The following is an 11279-nucleotide window of genomic DNA, read 5'->3' on the forward strand; positions in this document are numbered from 1 at the left end:
TACAATCATGGCGGACAACCCAGACGCTGCCGCTACCGTAAACATGGCGGAGCCCTGTCCCTCGAAAACGGAGGGCTCTAAGACCCCGGTGTGTAGCTTTATGTTTAAGAAAACGACCAGAAAATTCGCTGGACGGAAGCGAAGAGACGAGGATAGAGGTGAGGGTAGATGGCTTGCGCAAGGGATTCTGGGAAGCGACAGGGGGCGCTGGTTTAAATGGATCTGATACAGGAACCTATAATAATGTTATCTCTGAGAAATGATGCACTGTATATTCTGATTGAGCATAGTAGCCAGTAACTGCTGCGTTTCTTGGTAGGCTGCAGTTCACACCTGATTTACTGCTAGAAAAAGGAAATCGTGTTCCCATATTGCTATATAACTACAGACCTAATGATTGTCACAATTATAAGAGTAACAATGGAGTCCAGACTTCATAATCCTCCATGAGCAAAACAAAACTCTCACTGGACAATTTGCTACAATGTATCAGTGGAGATTTTATCCCATTAAACTACCAGACTCCTCAGTTAACGCATGGAATATCATTTCTAGAATTCCCTCTTTCTTGTAAAATATTGTACGCTTTAGTTCACACTATCGTCCAAACCTCTGTTCCTTACCTCCATTAAAAAAGGAAGGAATGGAGTTTTAACGTATCAAATAAAAATCTCATTGACATTAATGTAAATTTTATGTCATCCGTTATGGTCAGGGTTGCCATTATCCATGTTTTTTTTTCAAACAGGAAAAGTACTGCAGCCTCCATAATTGTTTCCATCCAAAAACACATGAATAACAGATCCCTGTCTAAACGGAACATAACGGATGACATAATTAACATTGATGTCAATGGGATTTTTAATCCGTACATTAAACTTCCGTTCCTTAATTTTTTTAATGGAAGTAAGGAACAGAGGTTTGAATTGTAGTGTGAACTTGGCCTTGCTCATAAATAAATGACCTTTAAAGTCATCTGCAAATGAGCAGAGAAGAGTCATATTTTGCCTGAGATGAGTCTAGTTCAGAGGCTCCAGAGGGAGTGCCACTACAATCGCCTCTATCTTCAGTTCTGTAGTACCTAGAACAATACTTTGTGTCATTATCTAGATTATTATAAGAATCTCATCTTTCAGAGTGCTTCAGGCTGTGAGACTTTGCGATTCTGTGAGCTACAGAAATGGAGATACCAGCACTTAAAGATCTATTCAGGAATTGGATCTTTGTCTGCAACTCAGATTTCCCAGTATGTATTTAGCCACCTGTATCTTCAATGTTGTAGTTCCCATAAGCACAAGCTTGATGTGATCAGACCCAGATCAGATGCAGTGGCTTCTGGTCTTCATGGATAAGAAGTGCTGACACCACATTCATGATGCCAATCTCCAGTCTTGGTCATAAAATCTTGAAAAAAAAGGCACATGGCTACTAAATCCTGTTGTCCACGAGTGAATTTAGTCTCACAAACTCGCTCTGTGTGATTGCAGGATCTACTGAAGCAAACTTTGAATCACTGAACTAAACAGACATGCTAAGCACCAAACTTGATTGATGGTGAAACCTAGCAAACACAGATATGAACTTAGCCTGGCATCTGCTTTTAAACAATAAATGATACTGTTCAGACCACAAGCAGAAGGAATCGAAACAGATATATTAATTGAGTATCTGACAGCATTACCATTGTCTCTGCAGATAGCAGTGAAGAAAATGATGAGGAGGAAGCGTCTGTGGTCAGAAGGAAGAAGCGAGAGACCGTCAACCCAATGGTGCAGAAGGTAGGTTATTGCCCAGGGACCCTTTAAAAAAATGAGATTCACAAAGGACAAGTCTACTAATATAGAAGACAGAAATAGATACCTGTCACCAGGGAGCTAATTTTCACTAAAGACAGGTTGCAGAAGCCCATTACACTTGCTATGCAAATATGCCTTTCTGCTTTCTCTAAGTATTTGCATTACAATATAATTGTGTTATAACTTACCTTGCAGCCTGACAGAATCCTCTGTGTAGTCCCACGGGTTGGGCTTTGGTTTGGATGCATTTCAAAGAAACATGTGACCTGTCTGTGCTGCAGACTGCTCAGCTCTCAGCCCCCACCTTTGTGCTCCGGTTCAGCTCCTCCCTCACAGAGCTCACAGCCTGGAAAGATTACATCCGTGGGAGAGGGAGGAGCTGTACAGGAGCACAAAGGTGGGGGCTGAGAGCTATACAGTCTGCAGCACAGACAAATCAGGTGTTGTTTTTTGAAATGCATCCAAACCAAAGCCCAACCCCTGGGACTACACAGAGGATTTTGTCAGGGTGCAAGGTAAGTTATAACACACAATTATATTGTAATCCAAATGCTTAGAGAAAGCAGAAATGCATATTTGCAATACAGGTGTGATGGGCTTCTGTAACCTGTCTTTAGTGAAAATGAGGTTCCTAGTGACATGTTCCCTTTAAGCTTTTTTTGACTTGCATTGGAGGGGTTATTTTCACCCACAGATCCTTATGGACCGGTGGTTTCGTTTCCCCAGTCAGTCTGTGGCCACAATGGGGAAAAAAAATGTTATACCTGCCTAGTGATGAGTCACCTCAAACTCCTCTCTTGTGCTCCCCGCGCTGTCGCAGTTCTTCAAGGCCTCTAGCGTCCCACACTCCAGCTTCTTTCCGCAGGTGCTGTGAAGCTGTATTGTAATATGCCGGGTTAAATGCGTGACTGTGCAGGCGCACGGAGCGCTGGACTGAGGCAAGTATAATTTTTTTTTTTTTACTATCTGAAGGGCGATTTGGGAAACTAAACCACCATGACAGGTCCTCTTAAAGATAACTTTCTATATTGATGTGCACAAATATCGTCTTTTATTAAAGCTAGTTATGATATGGGTGATGATGGATCTGCAGGATTTCCTCTTTGAACAACAATAGAACAGAGCTTTGTTATGAGGATCTGCCACATACAACTTCTTAGGATCACATGGTAGAGACATCACAAGGGTACACAAGCCCAAGTCCCCTTATTCCTGTCACTATGGTTCCTGAAAAGCTGTCAGCATCATGAGAAGTGCAGACGACTTATGTTCCTCGTATTCATTATCTCTCTTTTTTTTTTTCCAGACAAAGCAAAGAGTAAAGGAAGTAGAATATAAAGCAAGCAGCAGCGATGAGGAGGAGGGGTCCAGCTCCATAAGTGTTGCCTATAAATCTACACGGTCAGCGGTGAGAAAAATGTCACTCATTCTATTTTTTTCTCTTTATCACAAATTGCAACATTTTTTTTCTAAAATCTTTGATGGAGTTTTGGACCTGAAGTTTAAGGCGCCAGATGTTCCTAGCAGGGGAATGGTTTGGTAGCTTTATTTTTTGATATATTTATTACTGAGCTGGTGGTTGCATGAAACTAAAATCATTTGAAGGGGCTTTTTGGAGTTTTATTAAAGATGGGGGTCTGGTGAAGAGCTGTTTGAAGAGGCAGCGCACCACTTTTTTATTTTTTATTATACCAGTGAAACTATGTTCCCTCGTCATGTGGCAATTGGTTTCAGATGTGGTACTAGGCTCAAATATTATAAAATATACGGTATGTGGCCTCTTTAATAGCTTATTTGTGGAGGTACTAGACTCCCCTCAAACCAATATTGATGACCTATGATCACTTATCATTCTCCTGGAAAGCTCTGACTGTGTGCACGGAAGAATAATGGTTATCAAATTAGTTTAATTAATTTTATTTCCTAATGTCGATTTTCTAGAAACCTGTAGGTCCAGATGATATGGGAGCAACAGCCACCTATGAGCTGGACACAGAAAAAGACAAGGATGCTCAGGCAATATTTGAAAGGAGCCAAAAAGTACAAGAGGTAAGCAGGATCACTAAGTGTAAGGTGGATAGAGCTTCCCCAGTTGCAGTAGAAATCGAAATGAGACTAAATGACCTTGGTTATGATGAGGTCATTGCATCTGGAGAATACCTGCTTGGATAGGGCTTTCCCATTCAATGAATTGTTGTCTGTCTTTCAGCACGTAATATAAGCCATGTAGAGAACTTTCTCCTTTTAAAAGCAGTTTATCTCATGTTCACCATATGAATTATGAAGGCACAGTTATTATTGATGAACTTCACCATATACTGCATGTACAATAAAACAAATTCTTTTCTAATTTATTTCTTCTCTTCCTTTAGGAAATGAAGGGAAAAGAAGATGATAAAATCTATCGTGGGCTCCACAATTACCAGAAATTCATTAAACCCAAAGACACATCCCTGGGGAATGCATCTTCAGGCATGGTCAGGTACTGAACAAGATTTTTTTAGCCTCCCTTCTAGCCAAACCATAGTTTGGTGACGCCACCATATTTGGGGGACAATGAGCTATCAGCACAAACTGTGTGGTGAGGCACAGTGCATGCATAATGAATATACCAACCACTGCATGTTATAAAACAGGTCCTCTTTCTGGAAGGAGGAAAATTCTATGGAGCAGTGGCCAAAGTAATGCCAGGCTCCTTTTACAGATGATTTGGAGAGAGCTGTGGGAGTGTGAGACTCTCCTACAGACCATTATGGCGCCACAGATCTCCCTCATACTGGAACTATTGTGGCAATCGGTGGAAACTCTTACAAAACACTCATTAATCTAACAATCCTTAATCATCTTTCAAATGGCATTACACACAGCCCATCTGGTTACGTAGAAGGCTCTGCAGGTTTGGATTTGTATGCAAATCGGAACAGTATATTTTATAAGTGTTTCCCAGTCAAAAATTTTTTTTGTCTCTGACTATGGGATTTTAAAAATGTTGGGTTGTCGTAACTAGGATTAACAATAAATCTAATTTGCAGACACCTTTGATAACCGTTATAGCTGTTTATTGTAACCTAGGGTTCAAGTAGAATAAATTACTAAAATCCATAGGTCCGTTTCTAACTACGGGTCGTCTGTAAGTCGGGTGTTCTTAAGTAGGGGACTGCCTGTATTTTTCATTCAAACCCTGAACAATACGGCATAAAAAATTCCTGAAACTGAAGTTTACATGTGGGAGATTTTAAATGTTTCAGCTTCTTTATGAAATCTTAGTACTTACTTCAGCAAAATTCATTTGGAAACGGAAATGGCACAACCCCCTCCCCCAAACAACTGATGTATTCCAACAGGGCCTGTGAATAGTTAAAGGTTAATATTACACATTTATTTATTTTTTGTACAGAAAAGGTCCAATCAGGGCCCCAGAACATCTTCGAGCCACAGTACGGTGGGACTATCAACCAGATATATGTAAAGATTACAAGGAAACTGGATTTTGTGGCTTTGGAGGTAAGTGCTGACAGCAAACTAACACCCAAACTAAATTCCCCTTTACATAGTATTTGGCATCTTACAGCATTCAAGAGATATGGGCAGATCTCTTTAATCTGGCATTAATTTCATAAGGGAAGTTTACAAACTGGAAATTTATCAAAAGAACACTGCTCAAGAAAAATAAAAACATGGCAGATGTCATATTTTGTTTTATAGGTGTTTTTCCAGGCAAACGTTTTTGATGACCTATTCATAGATTATTAATATGTGATTGGGGCTGCGGCACCTTGTACCTCTGCTGATCAGCTGCTGCGCACAGGACAGACCTGGAAGCAGACAGCTCTGCTCATTGTAAAGCAGTTCAGATTTACTACAGACTTGGTTCTTATTAATTTACCTTAATGGAAACTTGCATGGCTACTAAACAACGTACCACCTATCCTATAGATATGTAAATAATAGTTTTGATCTGGACAAACCCTTCTAAAACCTTCAGAAAGACAATTGGGGGAATTTATCATATGCTGGAGTATGTTAAAGGCCACACACTCCCTCCATCCCGCCGAATACATCAAGAGGCTTATCTAGAGGGTGGCCATACTTCCTGGCAAAACTACAGTAGGTTAAAAAGTGTGCAGGTACAGGGCAGGAACGGACCTGTGTTGCCTACTCCTCTGGCATCTGCGCCCCTTAACGTAATGGTAATAATTCCCAATACTAACTGCAAGAATTTGTGACTATTTCACTACCTCTATGCCAGAAAACTGTCATAGAAGTAGTGATTAATTCCCCTGTGTCTTTGGAAAAATAAAACATACAAGTTAAAGTCTCCCGGCTTTCCCTAGAACAGCCATAAAAATAAATTCACTCATAAAATATTAGATCAGGCATTTTGGGATGTATAAAGGACTCAAAGTATAAAAAACTAATTTCCCATAACAGAAAAATGTCTGAATCAACACTTTGCAGTGGATAAACATTTAAACAAAAACTAATAGAAGTTGTATAGTCACCGTAGATAACAAGTCTCCACACAGACTCTGGAAGGTGAAGAGTGAAAAACGGAAAAGGTGACTCCCAATACCCGTGCAGTTATTCGGTGAATCCAACATACTACACCTTGGCTTGACTGAGTATGGGTCATAGGTCTGGTAAAGCCAAGGTGTGTTATGCTGACTTCAAAGTAGTAATACAGGAGATGGGTAAGGGTGGTTTCACATTGACATTTTCTTTTCTGATCAGTATTTCACACTGAACCCATTTTGGCTTCAACCGGCCTTTTCACTCTTCAGGTATTTTTCACTGAACACTGGTCAGTTTAGAACATTATCAGTTTTTTTTTCTTCATTGATTCACTGTTGTCAGTGAAAGCAAAAAGAAGTGTGAAAAGACCCATTGAAAGCATCAGTAAAAAAAAAAAAAAAAATCACTGAAGCCAGGAATGAAAACCAATCTGTAATTGTCCATAAGCCAAAATGGGTACAGTGATACCACCGTTAACGTGACCCATCAGACCATCTCTAGATTAGTATAAGGTTTTATTAGGCAATTTGGGACACTAAACCATCCATGTGTTCTTATAAAACAGTGGTTTAATGTCTAAAAGTACCTGAGTCGCCAAATAAAAAGCCCTAAGCTGAAGGGGGTCTTCATTAAAAAAAAGCTCAAGAAAATCTGTGTATTAAATCCTAAGTTCTACAGACAAATAAGCATTTCAGCGGAATGTGGCTTTGGCCACGATACCTACTTCTGCCTAGTTTAAAGGACATCTACCCCACCAGGATAAAAGCCTGAGACTCATTTGCATGCAGTTTTTCATCTTGATGATAATGTCCTTTAGGGGCACTGGATTATTGTCACTGATGTGGGGCAATTTTTTTTTTAAATCTTTTTATGCTTTTGATACCATAACTTTTTTTCTTTTTAGACAGCTGTAAATTTCTTCACGACCGCTCAGACTACAAACATGGCTGGCAGCTAGAGCGAGAGTTGGAGGAGGGGCGTTATGGCGCCAATGGTATGTGAGAGTTTAAATAATATTTTAATAATTTTCTAGATTATTAAACTATTTCAGTCCATTATATTTAAAGTAACTAAGGAGTTGTACTGAACCCCTAAAAATACCTTTTTGGGATGATATGTAAACTGAAAGGTATCCATTACAGATGCTGAAAGACTGCAGGTAGTAGAGCTGAAGCAGAAAACTAAATTTAAAAAAAACGCCTTCAAGTTTTCTCCTTTGCAAAACTCTATAGCGTCTGACACCTTAGGTAGAGGGAGGCTGTTCGGCAGCACAGGCAGGTTACAGAGTAGCCTGTGCATGTAATTCTAGTTGTACTTGGCATGTATAGACACACACTACCCAGGCCAAGCATTGCTCGGTTTAAGAATTGCTTAGAAGAAATGTTACACATTGTTTTAACAAAGGTATACAAAATTCATAATGACATTGAGAGTAATGCCTGGTTTTTTACATTGTACATTATTTTTTTTTAGATGAGGAGAATTATGAAGTGAGCAGTGATGAAGAAGATCTTCCCTTTAAATGTTTCATCTGCAGAGATTCTTTCAAGAATCCAATTATTACAAAGTAAGTGAAGCAGTAGGCTTCTGTATGTGCAGGTTAGATTTTTAAATCAGTAAAACATTAGCGATAAAGTTACTTCTTTGGTTATTTGTATGTCAACTACAACTGATGATTATTCTTTACCTTGCCAGGTGTAGACATTATTTCTGTGAGGGTTGTGCCCTGCAGCATTACCGGAAATCCAAGCGATGCTACGTGTGCAACACACAAACTAATGGAGTGTTTAACCCAGCAAAAGGTGTGTGTGAGAATACAGTTAAAGGAATACATCATTCGTGTAACTTAGATTTTTCTTTATCAAAATTGAGCATAATAAACTAGGGGGGTTTTAGTCATAGTTCCAGGCAGCATTGTCCATGGTTTTCTTCTAAAATCACCTTTTAAAATGTTGCTAATGAGCCAAAAAGGCTCTGGGGGATGCTACCAGAACCCCTCTGTACTCTTGTTACCTTGCTAAAGCACAGTAGGGCTCTGACTCATTACCATAATGTAAAGTTGGTTAAAGTTAATTTTAGAAGAACGGAGGCCATGGATAATAAATATATAAATGGTTAATCATGCTTGACTTCGATGGTATTTTTCCTTTAAATCTGTTGTTAAATTTATTTTTTTTTTTTAGAGTTGATTGCTAAAATGGAGAAGCACAAGGCTGAACAGGAAAACAGCGATTCACCTGATGAACAGGGTTAACCAGAAGATTTTCCAGTCTTTTTTATAAAAATTCATTAAAAACTTTAATGTAAATGATTTTTTTTTTGAGTTTTTGCATCAGAGAAAAATAAAGTAGGATATTTTATATCAACATTTACACATTTTTGATTCAGGAGTATTGGAGACATTTTAGTGCAAAACCTCTACTCGCATCTTGAGCGGCACAGACAATGTAGCCATAGGCCCGTTTAATCTTATGTAAAACTCTTAGGCCCCTTTCACACTTGCGTTTTTCACATGTGTGTTCTGCGCATGCTTTTGACGTGCAGAACTTGCATTGCACTCTGACCCATTGTATATGTTTCTTTTTTTTACTTGCATTTTTCATGCACACGTGTTTTTTTTTTTTAAACGCGTTTAAATCTCAGCATGCTCTACTTTTGCAAGTCACGCGCGTGAAAAACGCACCATACAAGTCTATGGAGATGCATCAATAATGCATTGCACTCTGAGACACATGCACGTGCAATGTGTTTTTTAGACAACGCGTCTGAAAAAGACTCAGGACTGTAATCTGTGTGTGAAAAATGCATTGGAAACACACAAAAAAAAGTGAAGAACAGACACTGAACCAAATGACTGAAAACTTTTCATCAGAGTTCAGTATTTCACTGACCAAACCCTGATTGCTCTCTGATCAGACTCTGACATAATCTGCAACGCAAGTGCGATAGAGGCCTCCGTGTTTAGAAGTACCCTGAAGTCAGCGATGTGGCATACATTTTGTATCTACTTCCTCCGTATTGCTATGAAGTGCCACATGAGGGCAAATACTCTCCAAATATAGAGAATTTATGCCTAGGGCTGCAATCAGACAAAACAATTGTTCAGCAACTACTACCCCATATACATGCACACTTGGCTAATTTTAATTTGCAAAGAGCCACTGTCATACTGCTGGCAGCTGCTAATCGCCTCTAGGAACAAAGTGTCAGCAAAACCCAGTGCTGTCGAATCTGAACACCTTCACAGTATGTATGGAAAGAATTAATGAGTGGCCGCATCTATACATATTCATCTCCTGCACTGCCATTTATTGGTTGCTAGGGAATGGACTGATGTACAGGAAAGCTGTGATTGTACTCGGAACTAGAGAATTTTGTGAAATAGTTAAAATTTATTAAGTTTGGCAACAAAGGTAAGTGTAACATTATCTCCAGCTTGTCATATCATACACCAGATTAAACATATTAGTGCATGACTTGCACAGGTCAGAACTAGATATCCCAAGTTGAAAGACGCTAACATAAAGCATAGAAACACCCAGATGCTGTTACTCAAAAGGGCATCTACCACCAGTTTGGAGGACTCTATGCAAAAAAGGCAATAGAGAAGAGGGGCACAGTTTCTATCGGAGAATGTTGGTTTGCATACTGGTTTTGTGATTTGCTTATGACTCAGATCACTGTTTTAAGTTAAACCTAAATCCATTATATATAGAAAAGGAAAACCTTTCACTTCGGTTATTGTATAGACCACAGCAGAAAGGAGGCGGTCATGCAGAACTACAAGTCGGACATCAGAAGCTGTAGTGAGAATATCCTCTCTGACAGCTTTTTAGCTGGACCTGAGCCTATGTATATTATATCCTATGACTTAACTCTGTTCCCAACAAGCTAAATCAGCCTAAGAAACTCATCCTGTTATTTCCTAGGCTAAACCCCGTATCCAGCAGAACGTCACATGTCCCTTTGGTCCAGTCCAGGAAATCCTGCAAGAACATGGAGTGAGTTTCTTGGACCAAACTAACTCCTGGGTTTTAAAAGGTGTGCATTTTTTTTGCGGGAATGTGCAGAGCCCATGGACAAGCAAAATGAGTGGTATGCGAGGGGGAAAGGCAGAGAATTTTTACTTACAATGTAAACCTCTTTAAAGTGTTCCTTTGATGAATGGTTCCATCTCAGGACACTGCTCATGAAGCAGAATCCAAATACACTTCTATTTCTTATAAGATCAAAAGGTGGGTTGCCCAAGACTAAAAACCCTAGCTTTTTTTCCCCCTGAGATAGAGCTACTAATTTACTGGCTCTACAGTTTACTGACTAGTCCCATAGTCAGATAAAATATGGCATCCAACAGAATAGGCAAGCTACCACCAGAGACCTCATATTCACCAAATATAGGTTGCAGAAGCCTATTACACCTGCAGTGCACATATGCACGCATTTGCATTACAATAGAATAGAGTGTTTTAACTTATCTTGCACCCTGATAGAATCCTCAGTTAAGTCCCAGGAGTTTACTTTGGTTTGGATGCATTTCAAAAACCATCACATAACTTGTCTGTGCTGCTCACTCCTCAGCTCTCAGACCCCACCTTCATGCTCCTGCGCAGCTCCTCCCTCCCCCTCTGATGTCATCTCACCACACTGTAGGAGCAGGAGGAGCTGTGCAGGAACACAAAGGTGGGGACTGAGAAGGGAGCAGCACAGACAGGTCACGTTGTTTTTTGTTTTTTTAAATTCATCCAAACAAAAGCATTTTGTCAGGGTGCAAGGTAAGTTACAACACAATATTATTTTGTAATGCAAATACTTAGAGAAGGCAGAAAGGTATATTTGCACTGCATCTGTGACTAGCTTATTCAACCGGTCTTTAGTGAAGAAGAGGTCCCCTTTAATCTGCGATTATATATTTTCTTATAAACCGTGTGCTATTTCACAGTCTCCAAGGGATGTCTGATTATTTCAAGTGGG

General features: G+C 39.6%; 1 protein-coding gene across 1 annotated transcript; it reads left to right on the forward strand.

The window, feature by feature from the left end:
* The first annotated feature begins 7 nt into the window (after window positions 1–7).
* On the forward strand, window positions 8–8616 carry RNF113A (ring finger protein 113A). The gene is made up of 10 exons (XM_072111083.1): window positions 8–158; window positions 1696–1778; window positions 3103–3204; window positions 3738–3845; window positions 4169–4278; window positions 5194–5300; window positions 7213–7302; window positions 7782–7875; window positions 8004–8110; window positions 8492–8616. Exons 1-10 carry the CDS (start codon window positions 8–10, stop codon window positions 8560–8562), a joined length of 1023 nt encoding a protein of 340 aa, XP_071967184.1. The 3' UTR covers window positions 8563–8616.
* The last annotated feature ends 2663 nt before the right edge of the window (window positions 8617–11279 follow it).

The sequence above is a fragment of the Engystomops pustulosus genome, chromosome 6 (assembly GCF_040894005.1).
Source record: "Engystomops pustulosus chromosome 6, aEngPut4.maternal, whole genome shotgun sequence".
Lineage (NCBI taxonomy): Eukaryota > Metazoa > Chordata > Amphibia > Anura > Leptodactylidae > Engystomops > Engystomops pustulosus.